The sequence below is a fragment of the Anomalospiza imberbis genome, chromosome 4 (assembly GCF_031753505.1).
Source record: "Anomalospiza imberbis isolate Cuckoo-Finch-1a 21T00152 chromosome 4, ASM3175350v1, whole genome shotgun sequence".
Classification (NCBI taxonomy): Eukaryota; Metazoa; Chordata; class Aves; order Passeriformes; family Viduidae; genus Anomalospiza; species Anomalospiza imberbis.
The window spans coordinates 42,881,790-42,906,972 of record NC_089684.1 but is presented as its reverse complement, the minus strand read 5'-3'; the positions used below and the strand labels follow the sequence as shown (position 1 = coordinate 42,906,972).

Sequence of the window (25,183 nt, the reverse complement as noted above, 5' to 3'; positions counted from 1 at the left end):
CAGGGCAGCAGCAGGAGGAAATCTGTGCTGGCTGACTCCGTGGATAGCTCTCCGTGCTGGGGCAGGGTAAGCTCGCTGCTGCTCTTCCCAGCTGCGTTGTGCGTTGATGTCTGCTTTTTGCAGGGAGATGGGAGGGTCAGCTTGCTGGCAGGATTGGGGTGCTGCTTTTAGTCCTTTCCTGGATCTGTGGCTTCATGAAGCACTTAGGTGGAGGAGATGAGCATCCAGAGCCTTGCTGTGATGTCAGAGAAACTTGTGGCCACTTGTTTTATAGCCTGAATTAAGCAAAAATAAGCAAACTTCAAGCACAGATAAATGTAATAATTCCCTACAAGCACAGCTGGTACTGGGTTTAGGCAGAGGAAGGGTAGGAGAAAGGAAGGTTAGTGGGCCTGACTGAACTCAGGGAGATGCTGGGAGTATTGTTCCCTGGGGGAAGGCTGGGGTGCTGCTGGAAGGATTGAGTGTGCTCCTTTCTCCTTGATCCAGGAGGGCAGGCTGTGTTTTGGTGCTTTGGGTATGCAGCTCAGACCTGCCCAGAGCTAAGTTCCCTCCAGCTAAGCTTGTGTGGGGCTCTTTGCATTGGTGCCTTGCCACTGCTATTTTTGCCAATGGCAGGCTGTGAAGCCAATTCTTTCCATTATTTATTTGCTTGTTTGTTTTTCCTCAGTGAGGTTACACTGTCTGTGGTGTAATTCCCAGGAGCACTGCTTCCTGGGCAAAGCCTAAGCAGATCTTGGAGCTATGGAAGGGTGGCCGCAGTGGGCAGTGCTCCCAGCTGCTCCTGTTGCATCTCCAGTGGGGCTTGGCTTTTTCTCCTGCCTTAAGGGCAATGGGGAAACAGGAATAAGTCATCCTTCTCCAGGAAAGCTTTGACTTCACTACATGGTGAAACTTGCTTTTCTGGTATTTTGTGGCTTCTAGAAAAAAAAAAAAAGTATTCATGGAAGTTGAGGCAGATCTTTAAAAGAAAGAAGAAAAATAAATAATTGGGTCTACGGCGGGGTTGGGTGACCTCACCAAGAAAGGCTGGAGGTCAGCTTTCTTCTCCCCACTCACCCATGTGGGTGATTTGTGTGGATGGTTTGGAGTGGTGTTGGTGCTTTCTAGATGAAAAGCAAGCCTTCCATGTGTTTTGGTGTTCCTAGAGACAGCAGCCATGAGGAGTGTCCTGGTGTTTGTCTGCCTGGTGGGGATGGCGTGCACCTTCTCGGTGAGTGCCAGACGAGGGGGGACTCCCGGCCTTGCCGGGACTGGTGTGGGGCATGTACCAACCCACCCTTTCCCTCAGGTCAAGAGCTGGCTGCGGCGACCCAAGCTGGATGACTCAGAAGAGAACGCGGTAGGGTCTCCCCCACCCTGCGTGCCTAGTCCCACACGGGGATGATCTTGAGGAAAAGCACATTTTGGTGTCTTCTGTACCCAAGATCCCAGACTGATGGGATTTCCCCCTCCTTTTCCTGGTAGGTTTTCAAAAGCCAGCACCGGCACTACCTGTACAGATACATCTATGTGTATTCCCCGCAGCGACGGTACCAGGTGGGTGCTTCTGAGGGGTTGATGCTGCTTCGGCACCCTCCAAATGCAGAGATTTTGGCCCAGATGAGATAGAGGCATGGTCTGTGCCCTGTTGGCATGGCCTGTGGGCATGGGCACAGAACATTGTATTCGTGACACCTCTGGGAACCCACCCACCCGCCTCCACCTTGGTTTTTCCTCTTCTTAGGGCAGTGACTCATCTGAGGAAGAGGGGGATGGCTCGGAGGAGGAGGAAGAGGGGGTGAGTATGGCAAACCAGCAGCCTGCAAAACAAATACGGGAATTTGGGAACTTTCTTTGGTTTTGTAGTCTCTGCTCATCAGCATTTGTGGTCACTGACTTCCCACAGGCTTGTACTCTGGATACAACTGGATTTTCTACTCTGGACCTTTTTTTTTTTTTTTTTCCCTGATATTTTCCTTTTGCTTTCTATTTTCTTCCTGGGCAGGGGTTGCACCAAACAACCCTGAGACAAATTCTCTGGGTTTCCATTTCCAGCAGCTCAGAAAGGAGCAGGACAGGCCAAAGGACAGAACCAGGGAGGTTCACACAAGGAAGAAGGTGCTGTTAGGAACTCCTCTTACCTTCCTCTTTCAGTCTGTTAACCCTATGGCACTGAGAATATCCCTATGGAAAATGCAGTTATGCTCTGCATGTGTGTCTGTGGAGTGACACAAGCTGATGCTATATTGGGAAAGTCAAATTTGTACCAGTCAGATGGTAAAGCTGCTCCTGTCTGCTGGATCACTGTGAGCTTGGGCACCTCTGTAGTTGTGAGAGCCAGCTCAGGTCCAAAATTAAATGTAAGGGGTTACAAAGATCTTTTGTGCCTTACCGGGCTGCAAATGCTCAAAAATAGTCCATTTGGTCTCAGGCACACAGCTGCTTTGAAATAAGGATCTGGTATGCTTAGAATCATGTGTGTCAGGCCTAATCAAGTCTTTTATTTTTTTCTTTTTTAAAAGCTATTTAATGAAAGCCAGGGAACCCCACTTTGAGGGCCTGTCAGGGCTTGGGATATAGCATGGGGTTGGCCCCTGTGCCAGCCCTGGCACCTCCCTGCAATTTGCCCCATTTTACCTGTTTCTCTCCCCTACCACTGCAATCTCTAGGGATAAATTGGAGCAGTGGGATGGGCAGCAAAAGGTGGAATTTCATTTCTCATGAAGAAATTAACTGGTATGCAGGAATGTAGCTGCTCTTTAGGTCTGTCCTTTTCATTTTGAGGGCACCAGAGCAGTGGCTGTTCCCATGCAGGGATCTGCCTTTACTGGCAGGGTGGTCAGCAAGACAAATTGTGCTGAAAGGCCCCAAGGTCAGTTATAGGTATGTAAAAAGCATTATAAAGCATATAGGTATGTATAAACATTATATTGGCTGCTGTATAGGGAGCATCGCTTCCACTGGCACAGCTGGCTGCACTGTGCAATTTGATGTCTCTCCTGTTGGAGAGGAGAGCAGCCTGGATTTTCTCTGCCAGCAGGTGCACCTGTATTTCAAGGTCTGAGGTGGCCCAAAATGCCAGGGTAGCCGTCCTTGGTCTTGGCACATGAGCAACAGGGGTTGCCCAGGGCAGCGATGACACTGACCCCTGGTCTCCTTGCCATGGCTGGGCTCATTTGCTGGTGTCAACAAGCTCCACCTCGCAGGCTGGGCCCTGGGTGGATTGCCCCACCAGTTCCTCAGTGTCTGCTCCAGGCTCTCTTTGCATTTGGGTTATTCCTTGCCCTTTTTTAGCCATGCACCCCACAGCTGATGCACCCCAGCTCTGCTGCTGATCTCTGGGGCCAAGTGTTGCCAATGGCTGATTGCTGGTGGAGTTTGGGCTCACGCCTGGCTTTGAGCCATCACGTTCTCACTGACCGTCCACACATGACATGCAGTGTGTCTGCATGTAGTGTGCCTGTGGCTTTCTTTGTTTACTGGAAACTGGGGGAGGCAACTTCAGAAGAAAACCTTTGCAAAGCAAAACGTGGAGCCAGAATGGAAACACCCGACTCCAGCCACCACCACATAATTGCACAGCTCCAGTTGCCCTGCTGCAGCTTCTACATTTCAGCCTGGAACAAGACCTGTGGGAAAACAGGGAACTCAGAGCAATGCCCAAATGCTCTGTGTTGGATGCTCTGTACCCCTCTCGCTGCTGGGAGGCCTGCGCTCCACCCCAGCTGCTGACCCCCTGCCCTGTCCTGTCCCTGTCCCTGTAGGAGCCATTTTATGCTGGCACCAAGACACCTGGACACCCCGCTGGAGTAGCCCCTGAGGACTGCCAAGGTGCACTGACAGGAGATGTCACATCCCCCCAGCAGGTGTAGTTTGGGGAGCTAGAGGGAGCACCCATGGGGAGGGGACTGTTCACTGCATGCTTGCTTGTACCCATGGGATGGCCTGTACCCTGTTTCTGCTTGAGGGGTTGCTGTGGAAATACCTATAGCTGGACCAAGCTCTGGGCATTAACCTGGGGTTGGAAGGGGTAGCCCAAAAAGACAGTCCTGCCATGCAATGTGTAGGGGGATGCTCAGCTGTGCCCATACCTGCCCCTTTCCACATGGAGCTGCAGCCTCCTGACCTTCGAGTAATGCTGTGCTGTCTTCCCTCTGCCAGGGCAAGGCCTGCCAAAGGATTGGGCAGAGGACTGCCAGCAAAGAGGAAGACTCTGAAAATGAAGACAGTGATGAGAATGAGGAGAAAGAGGAGGACGAAGTAGATGAGAATGAGAATGGTGTCAATGGCACAAGCACCAATACCACAGAGGGTATTGGACCTCATGGCAATGGCACTGTGGCGGCTGAGGAGGGCACTGGTGAAGCTGAGGAAGAGGAGGAAGAGGAGGAAGAAGAAGAAGAAGAAGAGGAAGAGGAGGAGGAAGAGGAAGCTGAAGCCACCACCATTGCAAGCACCACCAACGAAGAGGGTCTGACACAGGCGACCACTATGGATGATGGGGGACCCACAGATGTCACCACAGATGCCACCACAGCTGGGGAGCTGTGGGAATATGATGTGACAGCCAGGGACCACAGCCGGGGGGACGAAGGCACCACTGAGGGTGGGTATGAGGAACAGGATGAGTATGCACGCGGGGACAGCTACCGGGCCTATGAGGATGAGTACGGCTACTACAAAGGGCATGGCTATGATGTGTATGGCCAGGATTACTACTACAGCCAGTGAGCAGGGGGGACAGCCCTGCCAGCCCCAGCCACTCAGGAAGGTGCATTCGAAGGCTCCCTGGAGCCACCGCATGCCAGAGGGGATGCCAGGCATCTTGCCATGCACACTGGCTCCATCCCAAGCTTTTTTTTTTTTTTTTTGTATCTTGCAAAGTGAAATGAAATGAAATTAAATGAAATGAAATTAAATGAAATAAAGCAACTGAACTGAGCTTGTTGGTGACAAAAGGTTTGCTGCCAAATTTTCTGGGGTCAGTGGAGCAGCACAGTGCTTGGTGAGGGGCTGAGGGGCTACAGTTGCCTGTGATGCTTAGGGCTGAATCTTGTTATTCCAGCTCAGATGCACATGAAAGGAGGGAGGAACAGCAAGGCTAACATGGAAAGCTTCTGTAGAGTGCCCTCTGAATAATGAAAGGGTGCTCTTAGGGACACTGCTGTGAGGTTACAGCCACATTTTATGTAAAGTTGATGTGGATTTCTAATACGTGAGCAGTCATAACTTTTCTATTCCTTGGTAATGTGCCTCCCATGGCCTGACCACACACTAGGCAATCTCAGTAAGGGTAAACCCATTAATTTATCATTCTGTGCATCACTAGCTGTAGATGCACAGCCCTGTAATGAGGGCTTTGCTTTGTCCCTGCACCAGGCATGTGGGTGCAAAGCTGGGCAACTTGTATGTGTGTCTTGAACACCAGTACTGCAGCCCAAAATGTCCCTGTCACACAGCCTCATTCCCAGAGCAAGGTAGGGCTGTCACAGTGACGGTGGTGTACCCACTCCCCTCCTCCATCAGCGATGGAGATGCTTAGCTGGGAGTCCTCAGGTTCCCTACTCAGGGTCACTTCTCAACAGGAATGTGTCCCTGGCCAACTGGTGATCTGCATTATGGATAGGGATAGAACAAATCCCACTGGGTTCCAGGCAGATGCCACCATCTGGGAATAGTCATGGCCCTCATGCAGTTTATGGCAGGTACCGTGCTGCTCTTGCACTCCTAGGAAGGAAACCTGAGTTCAGCTCCTGATGCAGGTCCAACTGCAGAACTAGTCTATTCCTGCAGCAGCAAGATGCTGGCCATTGTACAAAACTACTTATGTATGTCAAAGCCCGGCTGCAGCTTCTGGGGAGGCAGGAGGTGCTGCTTGCAACGTTGGCAACCCTGGGGACAAATCCCTATGGTGGCACTGAGGAGCCCTGCACGCACCCATGGCTGGTGTGATGGAACACAAGAGTTCCATCAACCACATCCCCAGGGGGTGCCCAGATACGTCAGGGAACTGGCATGGACAAAGGGCCCTGGCACTGCCAGGAGCTGGGTCCCGTTCCTACAGGGCGCCTAGCCCAGACCCATGTGCGTCAACCCCCCAGGCATCTGTCAAAGGCTCTCCTCCAGGAGCCAAGGCACATGGGCTGGCTGCCCTGTGGGGTGGCATCCAACTGCCACTCCCTGGCTGGTAGCAAGGGTCAGTTTCCTGCTGGCTCCAGGATTTGCTCCTGCTGGAGGCTGGATGCTGATGGTTTAAGCATTTCTGGTGATAGTGCAGGAGTCATGCCAGCTCCCAGGGTTTGGGTTAGGGCAGAGTGCAGAGTGGGATGGGAGCTGCTGTCACCCCCACCACAGTGACTGCCTGAGCCAGGCTAGCCGCAGCAGTGGGAACCCTTCTTGGCAAGGGTGTAGGTGACCAGCAATGTCACCAAAAGTAGAGGTGGGGAGAAGGAGGGCTTGTACATCATGCACACCCTTGTAGCACTTCTTCGTAATGAGGTTGGGCTGAAAGGGACCTGTGCAAGCAGTGCATGGGAAAATATACTTTTTTTTTTTCTTTTTTGCCCCTCTTCTATTTTGCACTTGCACAGGTTTAGCCCAGAGGGGTTGAGGTTGAAGCCCAAAAAGCAAGTGTCAGAAGACACAGCATGGTGGTGGCTCTCAGCTTGGCCAACACTGCCCTTCTGTGCCAAAGGGCCAGGAGCAGGCCTGGCTCTGGATCTTGCCCTTCCATTTCTGCAGCCCTGCCAGCTTTCCCATGTTGGTCACAGTGAGCAAGCCAAGACCCACTGCGCACCCTCTTATCAATAACCAAGCTGGATGGGTGCCACACTAAGATCTGCACTAATCATTGAGCAATTTTGCCTTCAGAACAGATATTTATAAACTGTGCTTTCTGTTTATCCAGCCAGGTGGAACATTTGATAGCTGTCTTTTACCACAAACACATTTTTAGCTGGAAATTACTCCCCCTGGTTATCTGTGAGTGCTGCCAGAGCTGACAAATGTCCCTGGGCAGGAGCTGATTGGCTCTGTGCACCTGGGGCCAACTTTAAATTTCAGCAAAGTGGGCACAGGCTCCACAGTCTGCCCCTGGGACCTGCCTCCGACAGGAAAAGGTAATCTTCTTACCTAGCTGCCCGCCCCCTCTCTCTCTAGCCCTTCAGCTCTGCTGTCCCTGAGCCGGGCTTCTCCTGCTTTCACTCTGGGCAAGCCACAGTGGGGATGGGGACATCCCGATCCTTGGCTGTGCACATCTCTTGAGCTTACATTGCTTTTGTACTGCTGATCCTTGTCCATTAATTTCCTTCTGCTGTTTCCTGTAGCAATACTGGTGTGGCTTCAGTCACTGGGATGGACCTGCAAGCCCAAGCAAGGGTGGTCGGGTGAAATGAGAATTATTGGCCAATGGAGATATTGCCAGCTGCCATTTATTAGTGCCGTGAAAGCCTGCTGCTTTCTTAATTCGGATTTATGAACAGCTTAGCTTGCAGCAACTTTGGGGGATCATTTATGGCAAATATCCACCAAAGCTGCTTTGACAAAGGAAGTTAGGCAGTTTTTATAGGCGGTGTCAGAGCTCCCACTCGGAGCTGCTGGCTGTGCCCTAAGCATACGGTGAGACCACTGCCCTTGTTGCGAGGGATGCAAAGAGACAGGACAATGCCGAGGGCCACCACAAAGCCTGGGAAAAGCTGAGGTCACTGGAAAACCCTGTTGCCATGGGAGCTTTGGGATAGCAGGAGCTTTTAGGTTGCTGATAACCAGGATTATTGAGGACCACAAGTTCCAGGAAGACAAACTGCAGCAATGCTTCACTTTGTACCTCCAGGAGCAGCCCAAGATGCAAACATCCCTCGTCTGCCTGTGCCTGTGCCTGCTCAGCACAGCCCTCGCCACACCGGTGAGTATGGCTTTTCCTGGGTTCCCAGCATACTGCTGGAAGTGTGAGATGTGCTATCCGGTACATCTTGGCATGCTTTCAGCAGAGGGAAAACATGGGTTGTAGTTGTGTACACCACCTCTAGTGCTTGGGGAAGGGAGGAAGGTGAACAGCAGAGGCGAGCCCAGAAGAAAAAAAATATATATTAGCCCTGAGGTGGCTGAGCATGTCCCTTCAGTTTAGCAATCAGAGCATTGCACAAGTGTCTGTCTGGGTGGCTGTACCTCTTCTCCTGGATTTCTGTGGATCTGGGATCTGCCCGGTGCTTTTGGCCTGCGAACAGCCTGAGCCAAGCCACAGGAAGGGAGGTGCGGGGATGATGCTCATCTTACCTGCGTGGGGAACAGCGGTCAGAGGGGTACCCACAATTATTTTCCAGCTCTCCTAATGTGAAATTTTGAGAAATTTAACTAAAACCAGGGCAAACTAAGATGAATATAATAGGAGCCATTTTTGTCCTGCGTAACTGTTGCTCAGCTTACTAAATACACAGCTAGAGTGAAAGTCTGCTCCTAGAAAAGGCTTGCTTTTTTGTCAGGATAAGGAGGAGGGAAATCCCATCTTCCTTGAGATGGCTCCACCCATGTGTCTTTTACCCCCTTCCCCTATGTCTTTTACCCCACAGAGCAAACTCTCACAACCCGGTCTGTAGCAGAGCAACCGAGGGGAAGGCAATAAATCAGCACAGATTTGCTTTTCAGATAGGGGCACAGATGGGAGTTAATGCTATGCTGTGTGACCAGAGCTGTAATCCAGCCTTTGACACTGCTCATAAACAATGAAACAACCTGCGAATATTCAGTACTTTGGGGTGTGTTTCTGGGCCTTCAGCTGGGCTTGGGATGCTTCAGTGACTAATTTTTCTGAAATCAAAGAGAACTCCCCTCCATGGGGCTATCTCTCACTCTGGCATGTAGTGAATGCCTGAAATGGCTTTGTGGGGCTCACAGGATGCTACCACCAGTAGGTTCCCCAACCCTGAGGGATGCACTAGCCAATACTCACCAAAAGATGCCAGGATAATCAGGGAGAACTGGAAGCCTTGCAAGCATGTACAGAAACCCAGCCGTGAGGACACAGAGGTTGCTGCTCAGTAGCTCAGTAAACACTGGAAACTCCACCAGTTAACCAGCTCCGGGCTCTCATCGCAGGCAGATCCAAGCAGTAAGCTGGAGCATTCTTTTGTGAGCAATGGTGCTGTGTATTAAAAATGCTCTGTGATAAAATCCTCTGCAGCAGTCTCCAGGAAAAGATTATTTGTTTTTTATCAATAATACCCTATGAAAGCTAGCATGCAATTCAATCATGCTGTAGCAAAATTCATAATACTTTTTGGACCCTGGAAATGGGATTTTGACCTTTCCTACTACTGCTGTCTTTAAGTCAGCATCCCAGGTAGTGCCTGGGAATTTATTGGCTTATCAATGCAGTTTTCCCCCCCTTCCCTGAAGGTGGGAAAAGGTGGATGGTCAGCAGTGGGCACTGGCAGCTGCCTGTATGCTGAGGCAGTGTTTGATGCCTCAGCTCTTGCCTGTGTTTTGCTGCCCACAGGTGCCACCGCCGCTGCCTAGAAGAGCTGCTGGGAACTGTGTGGGACAACACCGGGTATGTATCCTTCTGCCATCTCCTGGGGCCTCAGTGGGTACTCATGGGACTCTACTGCAGTGCCAGATACAGAAAGGGAAACTCCTGCCTGCCAATGTAATTAATAAGAAAATGGTGGGTTTTGGTTATTTTCTTCCCCCCCACTTCAGATACTTCTGAAAAGCTGCAACGCCAAGCTTGGCTTCTACATTTTCAAATATGTCTACTCATTCTCAACGCGGAGGAACCAGACACAGATAAAGGTAAGGAGGTGGCCAGGGGACACTGCTGGCCCCTGGCCTGGCTGCGGTGCCCCCAGCAGCAATCCGTCCCCCTGACCTCTCCCTTGTGTGTACTGCACAGAAAGAAGAGGCCGACCACCAGAGCGTCATCCCCAGCCACCGGCTGGACAAGGGTAATGCCAGACAAGAGCCACCGGTTGGGTCAGCTGGGACGGCCCCAGAGCACAGTGACAACAGCAGCACTGAAGTGATCGAGTATGGGATTGTCTTCAAACCTAAAAACCGCAGCACCCCAGGCATCAGCAGGGATGGTCCCAGTCCTCACCCTGGCACTGGTACACGAGCGCGTGGCAGCGGTGGTGGCATGGGTCCCATCCCATCCAGCTCAGAGGGCAGCGGCGATCTGGATTTGGTGGTGGAAGCTGATGACGGTGTTCCCATTCTTCCTCAGGGTGAACACCCCAGTGAGGTTGTGGTGGGGAACAGGTCCAGTGTCAGGAGTGAGGATAAGGATGATGGTGCCCCCAGGGTGGTTCCGGTGGGGGGAGCCACGATTGCTGGGAGGGGGAGGGCCCCTACTACCAGAGGGGCAGGGGGTGAGGGCAGCGGGGAGGCCACTGTCTCTGGCCAAGGGCAGGAGGGTGTTAAGCAAGGTACAGGGACAGGAGGCATTGCTTTGTCCTCTGTCACTGAGAAGATGGAGGATGTCCTAGTGGATGCTGCAGGTGTGGATGAATATGCTTACGTCCCCGATTCAGACAGTGTCACTATCACCCGTGGGAGCCTGGGCAGCACAGACAGGGCCAACGGTTTCACCCAGTTATCTCCCGGCAAGGATGACGAGGTTAACATCTTCATTGGGAGGGCCAACATCCATGTGGGGGAGCAGGAAACCACCCAGGCTGGTGTCACAGTGGGTAGGCAGAATGGCAGCACCCCCTCTGTGGGAAGCAGCAGCCACCTCCGCAGGCTGGACGTCACTGCGGCACCCAGTGGTGATGAAGACGACAGCATCCCTGCCCGCAGGCAGCCTGAAAGACTGGCCACCACAGCCACCCCAAGCCGCGGGGACAGCGTTACCAGCAGCTTCAGGGACGGCCGTCTCACTGGAGAGGATGAGGAAGGTGCCACCACCATTGGTGTTGATAGAGGACTGGTAACCCCTGTCCCCCGGAGAGTCACTAGTGGTGACATTACCAGCCCCACAGTGGCCAGAATCCATAGGAAAGATGATGACGAGGTGAGAGGAGAGGGGCAGAAGTCCAAGGGGAAGCCAGACCATGTGGCTACCACGACCCCCCACTACTGGGGTGACATGGAGGCCGCTAGTACTGTCCCAGCCAAGGGGGCCAGCATCCGCCCGGCCGCTACCGAGGGGGACCGCACCACCCCGTCGGTGACAGCCAGCAGCCACAAGGCAGGCACGGGCACTGTGCTGGGCAGAGGAGGGAGTGGGGAAGTGGGGACAGCCACCTCCAGACCCTCCCGTGTGGAAGCACGGCCCGGGGCAGGGATGAGGGTCCGTCCAGGGGGAGCAGGGCTGGACAAGACACCCAGGATGGGCATAACACCATCCCCAAGTGGGAAACCCAGCGGCTGGGCATCGAGCGAGGCCCAGACAAGTGTTGGTGGCTACGATGGCGATGCTGGGGGCAGGTCTCATGCCACCAAAGCAGGAGCCAGCCCCGCTCCACAGGCAGGGCAAGACACGGGCAGCGTGGCAGCAGGCACGGGCCGGGAGCGGGGGCGAGGCGGAGAGAGCGAGACAGCAGTGCCGGGGACCAGGAGCGGCCGCCTGCCCGGGCACCGTGGCAGGAGGCCGGGAGCTGGGGCTCCGGGCACCATCGCGACGCTGGGCCGCAGCCGGCAGCTGGACCAGGTGAAACGCGCTGACGAGCTCCACGTCCGCGAGCGGGCCTTTTACAGCCTTGGCGGGGCGGGCGGCGGCCCCCAGGGCCCCTACCCCGGCCTCGGGAGCGCCGACAGCAGCCAGTCCTCCGAGGGGGATGGGGACAGCCACAGCGAGAGTGGACAGAGGGGACTGCAGCCCTCGGGGTGGGGATCCCCAGCGTACCCCCAAGGCCGCTGGATCCAGGGGCCCCTCTGAGGCACGGCCGGTATCCACCCCGGTAGGCTCCAGCGGCAGAGTTGGGGGGTCCCACACACCGCATTTTCTCCCTTGGCATCCCCGCTGCGGGCTCTGCTCTTGCCTGGGTGAGGGGCAGGTTGCTGGGGGCACACGGTGCTTCACAGCCCAGGAGCCAAAAATCACTGGTTCATGAGATCTGCTGTTTATCCGGGGGAGGCTGCACATGGCACAGCAGCAGGAATGCACGGGTGTGCTGTGCTAGACAGCCAGGGAACAGCAGCTTTGCTACAGGGCATAGGGTAGTGGTGTTTGTGCACTGATGCAAAGCAACTAAAGAAGCAGTGAGAAAAAGCCTCTGTCCTTGCAGTTTCACTTCCAGCCTACTGGAGAAATAAAGACATTTCTGTACCTGAGGATCTGCTGACTCTGGTGTTTGCAATGGGACTTCAGGCAGTCACTGCCACAAGCAGCATGCTGGGGGTGGGCATGGTCCCTGGGCATAAGAGGATTTCTGGCCCTAGCACATCCCTGGCCCTGCCATTTCTTGTGGGACTGCAATTTGGCCAACAAGCCCCACACATCCCTCCCTTGGGATATCAAACGCTACCAGAGCCTGCCTAGGGCCACCGGCGTCCCTGGGCTTGCTCTGGAGGCCCACAGAGCATCCTCTCCCTTGGTTCATCCACCTCCCCCAGCAAGAAGTCCTCATCATGCCCTCCTGATGGTACATTTCCTGGCCACACTGTCCTTCCAGGAGCACCATAACACTATGGCTGTGCCATCACCACTCCTGCCACTGGGCCCCGCACACAGGCCAGGCTGGGCTTTGACATGCTGGAGCCATGCCCTCAGTGGTGCTCAAAGTTAATCACTGTTTATGCAATTGCAGGTTGCTTTTTCTGTCTGAGAAGCTGCCAAAACAGGTACGCTGTTCAGCAGCGTACCGGAGCAAAAAGCACAGTGGGAGAGGCATTGAGCCTCGAGGAAAGAGGTATTGCCTCAGCACATGCTGAGGGGACTCACCACCCATGCTGTGCCCATGCAGGGAGCAGCCAGGAGCAGCCAGGAGCAGCCGCAATGTCAGTGAAGTACCCACAGAGTGCCTGCTTCCCTGCCCTCTGCACACCTGCATGCAAGGAAGTGAGAGATCCTGTTATAGGACACAGAATCACAGGATGGTTTGGTTTGGAAGGGACCATAAAGATAATCTAGTTCCAGCTCCCCTGACACAGGCAGGGATGCCATTCTCTAGACCAGGTTGCTCAAAGTCCCATCCAACCTGGCCTTGAACGCTTCCAGGGATGAAACATCCATAGCTTTGTGCAGCAACTTGCTACTTAGGGATCATTCATGGTTGATTCATGCTGGAACACCAGGACACTGTGTCTCACTGGTGCTATCAGTTACCACCAGCTCTTGGGACTCTGCTTTGCTACTGCTCATGCTCTCCAGGAGAAAAAGTCAAAAATTCCATGTGCCCACCATGGCCCCTACCAGAACATTAGGTCCTGGTGTCTCTGGGGAAGCTGCTCTGTGTAGCTTGGTCCCTGTGGTGCAGGGACATGGAGATTTAGGCAGTCTGTGGCAGGGATTTGCCTGCAACTTTCCAGGCTCGGGGCAGCATGCAGAAGACCCCCAAGGGCTCATGGACTTCCCATGCTGGCCCACCCAGCTCAGACTAAAAGGTGCTGCAGGGCTGCTGCCAGTCTGGGCAGGATGACTCACCCCTAGAATTGCCACGGCACATCACACCCTTGGATTTATAGACTATGGCAATGCTCTGGGGGTCTAGGGCTCAGCATGATTGCCTGGCGAATAAAGAGGGTGGTTTTGGGGTCTCACCACCGACAGGGTTGGAACTAAGGGGTTTGCAGACCCAGCGTAGCGCCCAGACGACTCTATCTTCAGTTCTGACCATACCCTGGTCCAAAGGATTAAGCAACATCCTTAAGGGCTGGGCACCATCTAGTGGAATAAAATGCCTGTTGCTGGGAATGTTTTGTGCCTGTTGAATGATGCCTAGTTCTGCCTGATGCTGGCTTCTTGTCCCACTGCTTCCCCGAGGTCCTGGGGAGCTCTGCCCGAATGGTGAGGTCAGGTATAAAGCTGGCTAGTTCAGGTATAACTGGCATACCAGCATTACCTCCTTGCACAGTTGCTGTGAAAGCACCTGGAATTTTTGTGCTGTGACTCTGGCTCTATGTCTAGGAGAGTACAGTGTTTCGGTACACTCACCCTGAGTCCCCTGCTCAGCATCATAATGCTGCCTGGTCCCGCTCTTTCAAAACTCACCTGCCAAATAGCACCAGAGGCCACTGAATACAAAAACTGCAAGTTTCCCTAGGAAAAGGTTTTCCCAGAGTATCGGAGCAAAGCAGAGAGCTGGTTTTTCCTTGCAATGAAGGGTGAGCAGAGGAGGGCTGGCAGGAAGGGGGATGGCAGTGTGACACTGCCCATCCCTCATGCTCAGACACCCACAGCAAGCTTACAGCTGAGCTAGAGGTAGTCACCAGGTCTGGGAGTGGTTCTTCTGTGGCCCTTCGCTCTTTGGCTCTGCTGAGCTGTGTGTTTTTGAGAAAAGATTTAATTTAGACTTTTAATAGATATACATTTACATTATGTTCCTTGTGTTTCGTGGGGGGGTTTTTGTTTGGTTTTTTTTTGGTTTTTTTTTTGGTTTTTGGTTTTTTTTTTTTTTAATCAAGGGCAGCAGTGATTTATCTATAGGTGTTTCTTCACTCTGGGAGAGCAGAGGCTGTTGCTGAAGTGATTTAAGGTCATTCATCCCACCCTGTAAGTGTGTGAACCCAAGTGAAGAGTGATATGTGCTGTCTGAGGGTACAGAACAAAAAATAAATTGTCCCTAAAATCCCAGCTACTCTTATGAATGCTAATTGTGGTCATGTGGCCAGGCAAGTATGCTATACACACTGCTGCTTCAGGCCAGTGAGGTTGCAAAGAACTGCTAAAAGGCTTTTTAAAAGGAGTCTAAAAGCCAACGATGCGTTTTGAGGAACCATTCAAATGGAATTTGGAACTGTATGTTTTCAGCTACAGAGATCAATGCTGGCTGTATGGAGGGGACAAGTGGTGCCCATCACAAATAGCCCTTCTCAGATGTTTTCTTGACTGTGGGGTGGTAGCAGGAACCGCCCAGAGAGACAAGGGTGCCTTCCCCGTTGTAACACCATGGTTTTTCAGAGGAGGGCAAAAGCAGACAGCCAGAGGGAGCAGTTGAAAGCACCTTTCAAAAGAGACGGAGCATGGCTACAGTACAATAATGATTCTTCTCCTCTCCTGCTGTAGTTACTCAGTGAGACCCATCTTCATCCCATGCCAAAGACCAGGGACAGAGAGGGACTGAAATACTGTGCACACCCCCAGCAAACCCTTCTTCCCAGTGCTCAGCCTTCCTGCTCCTAAGCTGGCAGCCAAGGCCAGGCAGCTGCAGGGGGCCTGAGTACATCCAGGTTTTTGGATGATGGAAGATGCCCCAGAGCCTCCATCCTTTGCCTCATTGCCATTGAGGAGGGTGCAAAGCAGCCCCAGCAATAAGAAACTTGGGTTTTATTTCTGCAGAAGAAGCCACACAGAACTGCCTATTATAAGGGGGGTTCAAAAATGCTTTTACTTACTCTGAGCAGTCTCTAATAGACCATCCACCAGCACATCCCTGTAAACATTTTGGAAAACATACTCTGAAGTCAAAACCATTGCTATAGTCAAGTAAAGGCACATTTTGACACATGGAGTAAAATGCAAATCTCAGTGACATAAGTAAAAAATATTATTAGCCAATATTACGATCTGTTTGGGGCTGCTTTTGGTAATCCTTGCTGATTTCCCTGCATCCTCATGGTGGCTTTAGAGGGACTGGTCTGCAAGGTTTCTTTGGAGAGCAATTGCCTTGCAGCTGGATACTTTGTTAAACAACATCCTATAACATTCCCCCTTCTTAAATTGCTTTTTGGGCCTTGCTCTGATCATCAGGGTACCCCTGATTTTGGAGAGTACAGAGCTGACAATCTCTGGCCAATGAACTGTGGGTTTCTCACTTCCTGAGGTTCTCTGGGAAAAAACTTCTCCTGTCAAAAAATCCTGGCAAACTGTAGCCATTGTGTGAAAATCCCAATGCTATTCCTCCAGGTGATTAATATACCAAGCCAGTCTGTCTGGGTTCAGCTTAGGCTGCTGGCTATAACTAATGTTTTAAGTTTGGGAAGTTGGTAGATACAAACTTCTTCTGTCATGAAACGGAATGGCAGGGGGTGTTTCAGAGATCTTACACCTTGCTTCAAAGCTGGCCTGCATGGGAGGAAATAAAATAGGTATGTCATTTTTTCAGCTTCCCTACAACGTGCAGAGAAGGGGCAGGAGTTTATCTCCCTCCCACACCACCAAGTGATAAATATTTTCAATAGTGGCATTAATTAAAAAAGTTTTGGGCCTTACAATAGTCTCCCAGCCCCCTGCTGCCATCGTCCAGCAGCGATGAGGAAGATCAAGTCTGACAGCCTTCAATGTTTGACTTACTGAAAGCTGACCCTCCTTTTCTTCAGTGCTCCCTCCTCCCTTATCCCTGTTGACACATTCCTGCAAAAAGCCATCCAATTCCACCCCAAAATACAAGTGGACCTGAGCCCACTCAGCCAACATCAGCTGTACCTGTAGAGTGAGTGAACAGTCTCCCTGCCTTAACGCATGGGATGCTTCATATGCCAGTAAATCCACTTGTGCTTCATCTCATTTTAAACACTCCTGCTTTCCAAAACTGTTCGGTCCAAAGGGCAGAGTTTTAGATAATAAAAATCCTGACGGAGATCTAATGCTTGAAATAAAAATGCTAAGGTGCTAGATCAATTCCAAATACACATTTAATATATGAATAAGTATTTTGTGCCAGGCACCAAGTATGAGAAACGAAGGATGAGTGTATGATGACCAAAACCAGCCTTTACTTCAATTTCCAGACACAGGACTGAGAAAAATGAGAAAGTTGTCCCCATCTATCTTTAAACACTCAACACTTTGCCCATTACCTAATAGCAACTGTTGTGTCAACAGAGAAATTATTTTAAGAAATGATCCTCCTCATGTAGATTATGAGCTGAAAATATCCATATGCTATCCACAGCACTGGATGAATTTCCACCATCCTCCCCACACCCAAGAGCACCCATGGGACCAGGGGCTGAGGAGCATCCCTCTATCCAGCAGGGCTGGGATGGATTTGCTGCTGCTGCTCTTAGGAGTGCCAGCCAAACCCTTTGAATGCAGGTCCAGTGGCAGACTGGCTAGAAGAAAAACTGAATTTTAATTTCACTTTCCTTGCTGTGTTGCCTTTCACAGCAGAGCAGGGTTTCAAGAGGAAGGTGCTGCCTCCAGGAGCAGAGCAAATCTCCCAATCCTCTTGTGAAATGCTCAGCAGAGGAATAGCTGAACACCTGAAAAATTAAAGACTTCAGCAACTTTAAATAAGAATCCAAATTGTTAGACTTCCACCAATTTAGAAAAAAATCCAACCCAACCTCAAAAGTCTCTTCATTTAATTTTAATTTCTATTTACTGGAAATAAAAGTTACAACAGTCTCATGAGAGTTTTCAGCCACAGACTAAAAATTATGGGGGAGCTGTGGAATGCCTGTCCCTGGAAGGCCAGTCTGGCTAGGGTACTGCACACCCTGATGTGGTGGACAGTGTCCCTGCCCGTGGCAGGAGATTGGAACCCGCTGATGTTTAAGGTCCCTTCCGTGCCAAAACATTCTGGGACAGCAGGAGGGTGCAAAGGCGGCTTCTGCTACCGTTAATGGAATGTTGCCACAGCCAAACCATTGCCACAAGGATTCCATCCCAGGGCGCCCAGGTGACCTGGGGTCCATTAAGGCAGTTGATGGATCCTCTGCTGGGAAGCAGACGCAAAGTGTCCGACTCCTCTGTGTAGTGTACATCTTCTCCATCCCCGGTGGGAACAGAAGGTGATTTGCTGACATTTATGAGGAAAACTCTTGGCTGACTACACAGGTAAGTGTAGACTATCTTTGAAAAAGGTTTCTAATGCTGAGGGGCTATTCTGTGCTTATGGCCCAGCTGCAGGTGTCTGAGGCTCCAGTACTGAACTTGTATAGAAACCGGTGACTCAGGGATGGGAATCCTGGAGCAGGGTTGGTATTTAAGAGAACAGGTATTCCAGATAGGCAATCTCTCTTCTCTTCTGGTAGGTTTGGAAGAGAATCATTCTCTGACCCCTAGAAGTCAGGGTTTTGTAGCAGCGTGCTACCTAAAGAAATCTAAGGGATCAATCGCTGTAGCTTCTCTGACATTCTTCTCTGGTGCCTGTCCCACTTACTCTTCCCGTGGTTTTAGGTCATGAAACACCATGAGCACAGCGAGTACTTTACTACTCAATGCAAATTCTATTCCTAAACCACATTGTCTGGTGTACTTCCAGAAAGGATTTAAAGAGTTTGTAGTAAATGCATGGTAACAGAAGCCTATTAAGACTTCATGTAACTTCGTGTTTTGGGAGACAGAAGATTTTAAATCTCTCTGGGTGCTAGCAATATTTCAGAAATGCTTACAGTGTGAACAGTGACCAGATAAAATTGTGAAATAGTCTCTTCATTTTCAAGCCTTTGGGACAGGCTTTTTCTTGGTGAGACAGCTGGTAAGAGATCAGGGGGACTCCTTTTCCTTGATGACATGTGCTCAGGGAGGAATGACTCATTGCACCATGTGATGCATATTCCAGCCTTTGCATGAGTGTTATCTGTACTCTCATGCTTTCATTGATGTTGCAAAAATGGGGGCCACGTTACCCTTACTCCCACAGAAAATGCTAAGGCTTTGCTCCCTCTTAGAATCAGTGAAAGCACTGTGGAGAAGCAGATGATTCTAGTCAAGCTCAGAAATGGAGCAGGCTACTGGCTCCTAGCACAGGTAGAGCTTCAGAGCCAGAGCCAGTAGACTTCGAAGAAAGTGGTACACTTTCTTTTGAGCTTGGTAAGGACAGAATCTGCTTCTGGAGGGATGGGGTCCACCCAAATGTCTGCATTTGCCAGTCTCTAGGCTCTTTAGTGGGGAAGAAGGGAAATGTGGGATTTTAGGAAGCACCTCATATGGCATCTGCAAACAGCAAGGCTCCCGACAAGCACATGGGTTTGTTACTGAGCTGTGATACATTTGCACTAGCGGGAGATGAAAGGTCCAAGTGCTGCTCCAGTACCTGAATGTCTGCTCTGAGCAGCTGGCAGTTGCCCCAGCTGCCACTACACAGGGTAGCAAACTGTTTGGGATCTCCCAGCTGGGAAACAGATAAGGAAAATTTGTCATTAGCTGTGCCTCGTCCCTCAAGGGAACCTCTACAGTATGGTACTGTAAAATCAGGAGACCTGCTATGATTCCAGCTTTAGTTTGTTTTTTTTTTTTTCCTGTGTGATAAACACTCCCCTATGTTAGATAAATCTTATGTTGGTGTGTACCTCCTGCAAGCTGCTGTCACCAAACAGAACTGTGTGAGGAGCTCAGCCACTCTTTCTCGTAGAGGACAGGGCTGGCAATGCTCTCCTGTGGACTGTTGAGAGCAAAGCTGAAGTGAAATGTTGGACACATTCCTGAAAAGAAGAGACCCAGGGCACAGATGAATCCTACCTCAGCCTGTTCCTCTGGTGCTGCCCATTTCATTCCTCTGCAATTTCTCATATTGATTCTAACATTCTGGTTTTCAGCTGGTGAGGAATTTATAGGTATCACAGCTGACTCTCCTGACTCTGAAGACATCAATCTAACTGGCAATGATTCTGACAGTGTTGTGGTAAGTAGTGGATGACACGCTTCTCTCCATCTCACAGCCAAATTAGTTTTCTCTTGTGCTGCCAGGCCTGCCTTCTGGCATCCAAATCTTCAGGGCTGAAACACAGGTCTGACTTACTTTAGCTATAGCTCCCAGTCAACCCCAAATGCACCTGTGAATGCATCAGCATCTCTGAGTATCATTTGCAGAGAGTGGAAGAATAATTTAAAAGACCTTGTTGCTCCAAAACTTGGAGAGAATGCTTAGCAATAATGGGTAATAGAACAGAAGGAGCCAATAGAACAGCTGAAGCTGTTCTGGAGATACACAAGATATAGGCCAGTGATTTAAAGAAAAAGGAAAGACGAGGACAGGAAGCATTTGACTTCCCAAATATGAAGTATTTAGCTGCAACATTGATTTGAGGTACTCCTGTCACTTAGGTACCAAGCACAACTGTAGCTGGCTGGGGTACACAGCGTTTATTACTCCAAGAAGTATTTAAAGTTTATGAATCCAGTTCTGGTTTTTACTCCAAGAAGTATTTTACAAAGATCCAGCCCACAGGGTAGTTTATCCCCTGAGTTTTGGGATGCCACTGCTGCCGAGCAAATCAGAAACATGCAGCAGTGATGCTGGCAAAGGTCTTGAACTTTATGGAAGAATCTGCATGTCCCAGCTCCAATTCTGCAAAAATAAGTGTGGGTTTGGGGTTGGATTTTTTTCTTCAGCAGCTGTTCATCTCATACAAAGCATTTGTGGCTATCACAGCTGAATTTGCCCATTTGTGAGAAAAAGAGGGAAAGAAACACTTCCAGCCTAAATCCAGTGAGGGAACTGAAACAGAGGAGCAGGGTGGAAGGTGTTAATGTGATTCCTAAGTTACCTCTATTTCTAACCCATTCTAGCAGTGGGAGCAGAACCAGCAGCAGCCACTTTCCAGAGCAGATGATAATTCCGCTGTGCTACTGGCAAGTGATGATGACGTGGAACTATGAGATGGTGATGGGTATGTGAGAGATAAAGTGTCTCTCCAAAGCCTGATTTCTGACATAGGGTAGAAAGAGCTTTTTTGTCAAGTTTCTGGGTTCTGCTTAATTCTGTGTGAAAACTTCAGACATAGAATATAATATATAGACATATATATAATGTGTATATATATATATTTAAAAATATATATATATAATAATATATAGACATAGAATATAATATTATCTCTTCCAGACAGGAAGAGAACTAAGTAAAAAAAATCCTAGCAAAATCCAGCAGGAACAGTTCTTCTCTGTTCATGAGGTCATTAATGAATATGTCTTACATAATTGCTTGGGATGTGCTGAAATGCTTGCAGTACATAAGAGTTTTTGGAATAATTGTGTTGCTGGGCTGGGGTGTTGCTAAGTCAGAGTAGGGGATGTTTTAATTTCTGACATTCTATGTACCAGTAACACTTGCTGTGTGGTGAAATGAATGGCTGCATGCTCTTTCTGGCTGTGTTCTCTCTAGTGCATGGTCATCAGGTACTCTTAGTTCTCCAAACTGGATGGATGAGTACTTAGAGGTAAGGATCCATGTGTTGTCATCATTTCTGTTTTGTGGGAGGGGAATGGGGCAAAAAGGGAACTGTACAGCTCGTCTGGCCAGTGTGAGATGCTGTGGGCAGCTGGCTCAAAGCACAGCCCTTGCATTGGAGCTCCAAGTAGCTCGTCCCTCCAAGTCACTTCTTGATGGTGTGCCCTGAGGGAGAAACTCCTGCCAAGGTGGCACTGGCAGATCTGTGGGTTCCTCATTCTTCTAGCAGCTTCTGACAGACTGCAGATAGATGAGTTCTATTTGCCTGGTGCCCATAGAGCAGCCAACTGGAATTCTTTCCTCCCAGCCCCTGTTGTTTGTTGTTGTTTTTTTGGTTTGTGTGTGTGTGTGTTTTTGTTTTTTTTTGTTCTGTTTTGTTTTGTTTTGGTTGGTTGGTTGGTTTTTTTTTTGGTTGTTGTTGTTGTTTTGGGTTTTTTTTTTTGGTTCATCTAATATGAATTTTCCTTTTTGGGGAAAATTGAGGGAAAGAAACACTTCCAGCCAACATCCAGTTTGGAAACTGAAATGGGAGAAGGGAGGAGGCTTTTCAGGTGGTTCTAAAGCTGCCTCTGTTTCTATCCTGTTCCAGCGGTGGGAAGAGAACTAGCAGCAACCTCTTATTTGTTCTTAGGGCAGCAGCTATTTGGCTTTTAATGTTCTTAACCAAAATTAGAGAACGATAGCCTAGCATTCTTGATCTGATCTGTTATAATTGCTTGGCTGAGCTGGTGGTGGTGTGTAACACCAGGGCTGCATACCAAAGTCTAATTGTATTTTCTTTTTTCTCTCTTCCCATATGCACTGATGCAAGCTTATTGAAGGTGAGTTTACATTTTAAAGTTTATAATGGAATTGTTATAAAGATAATCATTAGTTTTTCTGTGTCCTTTCCAACCATCTCAAACAGCAGGGATTGAAACTGCATTTAGCAAAAGGCAAAGAACAGTGCTAAAGCCTCTGGCTAGTGTCTTAAAGAATGGATCCCATCTATGTCTGATAGCTGCTATCAAACACTGTGGAAAATCCCCACAACAGAAGTTGTTGCACAATACTTATGCAGGAAGGAACTTTAATTAGGTGACATTTTCTGTAATTTTAATTGATTAGTGCTTGAATATTGTTACATGGACATGGGAGTTGCAGAGGTCATTCTTGCATGTGTATTCTGAGAATTAAAAAGCAAACAGCAGTTCTTACCCTGTGGGTGTTACGAGGCCATTAGAAATATATCTCCTTTGAACTATATGTGTTACAATTTTCAAGTTACCCATTAGTAAGAATTGTGTGAAAGAACTTCCCTTTATAAGGCAGATTTGTTCACAAATAGTATAACTCTGTGGAACATATGACACTGAGACTCTCTCAGGTAACATTTTTAGCTGTACATAGGGTGAATAGAGCAAATGTTTTGTGTTGGTCTGTAGCAGAATAGTCACAATGTGTGGAAGGGTTCAGCCTCAATATAGGGAAACTAGTTTATTTAAGACTGATTTTAACCCAGCTGAATAGGGTCCATTTCAAATTGGAACCATTACAGACCATTTATAATAACTCGTTTAAATGATAGTTCTAAGGAGAGAGAGTAAATAATAAATCTAACTTACTGAAATTAAATTGCAGGGTGGGATCAACGAAGAAGCCAGCTGCTGTTGGACAACTCTGTTCTGAATGATGAGGAGGAAGATGAAGCAACAGATAATGATGTATCTGTGACTGGTTCAGCATCTGAAGAAAGGGATTCATCAGAAGGTGAAACTGGAAGTTCAGAGTATGTATGACTCATGATGTACCAGACATAGAATTTTGCCTTTTGTTTTTCATACAGACAAGACTATGTTTTACTGCTGTGGCTTGGCTTATCTTTTTAATCTTTACTCACTCTACTTATTTCCCTTTTTCAGTGATGACCACATGCCATGCTGCATGATGATCAAATGATACCATTTTTACTTTTGGAGAGGAAGGGAGCCCAAGGCAGATGGAAAGCTTTGCACACAACCTTAAAGACGAGTTTGGGAGTATAGCAATAGAGGGTGATTAGGCACAGGCCATAGCTCACAATACATTACATTTTCTTTTCATGCCAGGCTCTAGTAGTGCCATTAGATAAGGAAATACTTTCATTGGTATTGATGGCTTGACAGCAGACAGACAAATTCTGTGCAGGTTTTAATAAAGCTGCTGTGCTTTGGATTACTGGAAGGCAAGATAAGAGAGAACTTAATATAAAAAAGGCATGATTTTTCCCTTTGATCTCAAACTCCTCCGTTACAGCATGTGCCTTCCTGTTCTGTTTAGGTGATGCTGAAGAGCAGCACTTAATGCTGAGCAAAGTCCTTCTTTCCAGAGCTGTCTGCAGTGTTACTCTGTAGTGTCAGGCCTTGTTCCATTCTAGAACTAATACTTCCCAGAGGACAGCTCAATGCTTTAGTTAAAAAGCTGTTATTGGTGACCTGTTGGACATAAATGCTGCCCTACATAGACTGCCCAATGCTGGAGGCTGCTGATGCTTCAGATCCTAGAGCACGGTGCCTGACTGCATCCTTCTCCCAGTGAAAACTAAGATGCTCTTGCCTTTGGGAGACCCACGCTCATTATTACATACAGCAAACTGAGAGAGTTTAGGATATGCAGGCTTCTCCAAAGGAAATGTGTCATGGCTGCTCAGTGCAGCTGGAGATTACATGACATTTTATGTGCCAGTGACCCTCAGTGCAGTGACATAAACAGCTGCATGTTCTTTCTGGTTCTGTTCTCTCTAGTGCTTGGCCAGTAGGTACTATTAGGTGCCCGATCTGCATGGATTTTTACCCACAGGTAAGGACTCACCTGTTGTCATCTTTCCAGCTTTGTGGGAGGGGAATAGGGAACAAGGGGAGCTGCACAACCAAGCTGGCTGATGTGGTATGCTGTGGGCAGCTGGTTTGAAGCACAGACCTTGCTTTGGAGCTCTAGAAGTTATTTCTTGTTGGTGTACGCAGAGGGAAAAACCCTTGCCAAGGAGGCACTGCCAGACCTATGTGTTCCTCACTATTCAGCAGTAACTGACAGATTGCAGATACTCCAAGTCCTACTTGCCTGCTTCCAGTAAAGCAGCTAACTCAAGTTCCTTCTTGTTGTGATTTCCTTTCTCCCAGATTGTGCAAAGTGGACGGCTGATTTTGTCAACACTGTGTGGCCATGTCTTCTGCAGTCAGTGCCTCCCTTCTGCCCTTCAGCCTGCCAGCTTTTGCCCAACCTGCAGGATAGATCTCACTCCAGGACAACACCATTCCATTTATATATAAGTACTTATATTTTTCATGACAGTCTTAGATGGATTTGGGGGATAGGTGGTATAATGAGTTTTTTTTTTCTATGTATATATAGTTTTTGTTGCATAAAGTTTTGTTTTCTCTGAATTGAACTATAAATAATTTTTATTTTATTTAAATATAATCAAGTCTGCTCATCTATGTTGGATTCTGCTGGTAGGCAGACATTTCTTTTAACAGGTGGAAATAAAACTCCTGGTTTGATCAGTCAGAAGTGCTTGTTCTTTTCATCACACTATAGTAATTGATTTTGGGGGGAAAATGCTGAAGGCATAAACTTTGTAGTTCTTGTGATAGCATGTGTTTTATAGGAGAAGGGAAACAGGTACTGCTTGGGGTGAGAAGTCTTTTGTTTCTTAGGACAGACCCAGCTGTCCAATTTTGCTAAAAATGCCATTATTTCAGTGCTTTGAAGGTTGAAAGAGCAGCAGGTTGTGCACACATCCAAAGACAACTATTTTCTTTGAGAATAATTTGTTTGTATTCATTGTTTATGGCCCAAGATGCTGCTTGTTTTGTCCCTGGTTACAATGTTCTATTGATGATTGTCAGCTGATGACAGGAGCACTGCCAGCTTCTGTGAAGCTGTGCTGCTTCTAAAAAGCCTATAAGCTTAAGGACATAATTGCTTCAATATAATTGCTTTATTATAACTGCTTCAATATTGCTTCA

General features: G+C 49.0%; 2 protein-coding genes and 4 long non-coding RNA genes across 8 annotated transcripts; 4 read left to right on the top strand and 2 right to left on the bottom strand.

Moving 5' to 3' along the window:
- Window positions 1-44: 44 nt before the first annotated feature.
- LOC137472729 (uncharacterized) lies at window positions 45-4,155 on the bottom strand. The gene is made up of 2 exons (XR_010998388.1): window positions 1,495-4,155; window positions 45-920 (listed from the first exon to the last, which is right to left on the bottom strand). It is a non-coding gene; the product is annotated as an uncharacterized lncRNA (long non-coding RNA).
- On the top strand, window positions 1,084-4,713 carry IBSP (integrin binding sialoprotein). Its single transcript, XM_068188074.1, has 6 exons — window positions 1,084-1,213; window positions 1,292-1,342; window positions 1,468-1,539; window positions 1,727-1,780; window positions 3,747-3,848; window positions 4,144-4,713. Exons 1-6 carry the CDS (start codon window positions 1,160-1,162, stop codon window positions 4,711-4,713), a joined length of 903 nt encoding a protein of 300 aa, XP_068044175.1. The 5' UTR covers window positions 1,084-1,159.
- A 1,960-nt stretch (window positions 4,714-6,673) lies between these two features.
- On the top strand, window positions 6,674-11,877 carry MEPE (matrix extracellular phosphoglycoprotein). The gene is made up of 5 exons (XM_068188073.1): window positions 6,674-7,100; window positions 7,814-7,885; window positions 9,476-9,529; window positions 9,679-9,771; window positions 9,872-11,877. The coding sequence occupies exons 2-5, from the start codon at window positions 7,826-7,828 to the stop codon at window positions 11,855-11,857; spliced, it is 2,193 nt and encodes a 730-aa protein (XP_068044174.1). The 5' UTR covers window positions 6,674-7,100; window positions 7,814-7,825; the 3' UTR covers window positions 11,858-11,877.
- A 50-nt stretch (window positions 11,878-11,927) lies between these two features.
- Window positions 11,928-17,457, bottom strand: LOC137472726 (uncharacterized). Its single transcript, XR_010998387.1, has 3 exons — window positions 17,368-17,457; window positions 15,475-17,283; window positions 11,928-12,989 (listed from the first exon to the last, which is right to left on the bottom strand). It is a non-coding gene; the product is annotated as an uncharacterized lncRNA (long non-coding RNA).
- A 166-nt stretch (window positions 17,458-17,623) lies between these two features.
- LOC137472725 (uncharacterized) lies at window positions 17,624-21,518 on the top strand. Of its 2 annotated transcripts, XR_010998385.1 has the most exons (5): window positions 17,625-17,860; window positions 18,058-18,838; window positions 19,564-19,649; window positions 20,537-20,637; window positions 21,132-21,518. It is a non-coding gene; the product is annotated as an uncharacterized lncRNA (long non-coding RNA). The 2 variants fall into 2 exon arrangements; XR_010998386.1 differs by lacking the exon at window positions 20,537-20,637 and having other exon boundaries at window positions 17,624-17,860; window positions 21,132-21,205.
- A 128-nt stretch (window positions 21,519-21,646) lies between these two features.
- LOC137472723 (uncharacterized) lies at window positions 21,647-24,718 on the top strand. 2 transcript variants are annotated; one of them, XR_010998384.1, is made up of 4 exons: window positions 21,647-22,018; window positions 22,818-22,965; window positions 23,960-24,014; window positions 24,335-24,718. It is a non-coding gene; the product is annotated as an uncharacterized lncRNA (long non-coding RNA). The 2 variants fall into 2 exon arrangements; XR_010998383.1 differs by lacking the exon at window positions 21,647-22,018 and having other exon boundaries at window positions 22,777-22,965.
- The last annotated feature ends 465 nt before the right edge of the window (window positions 24,719-25,183 follow it).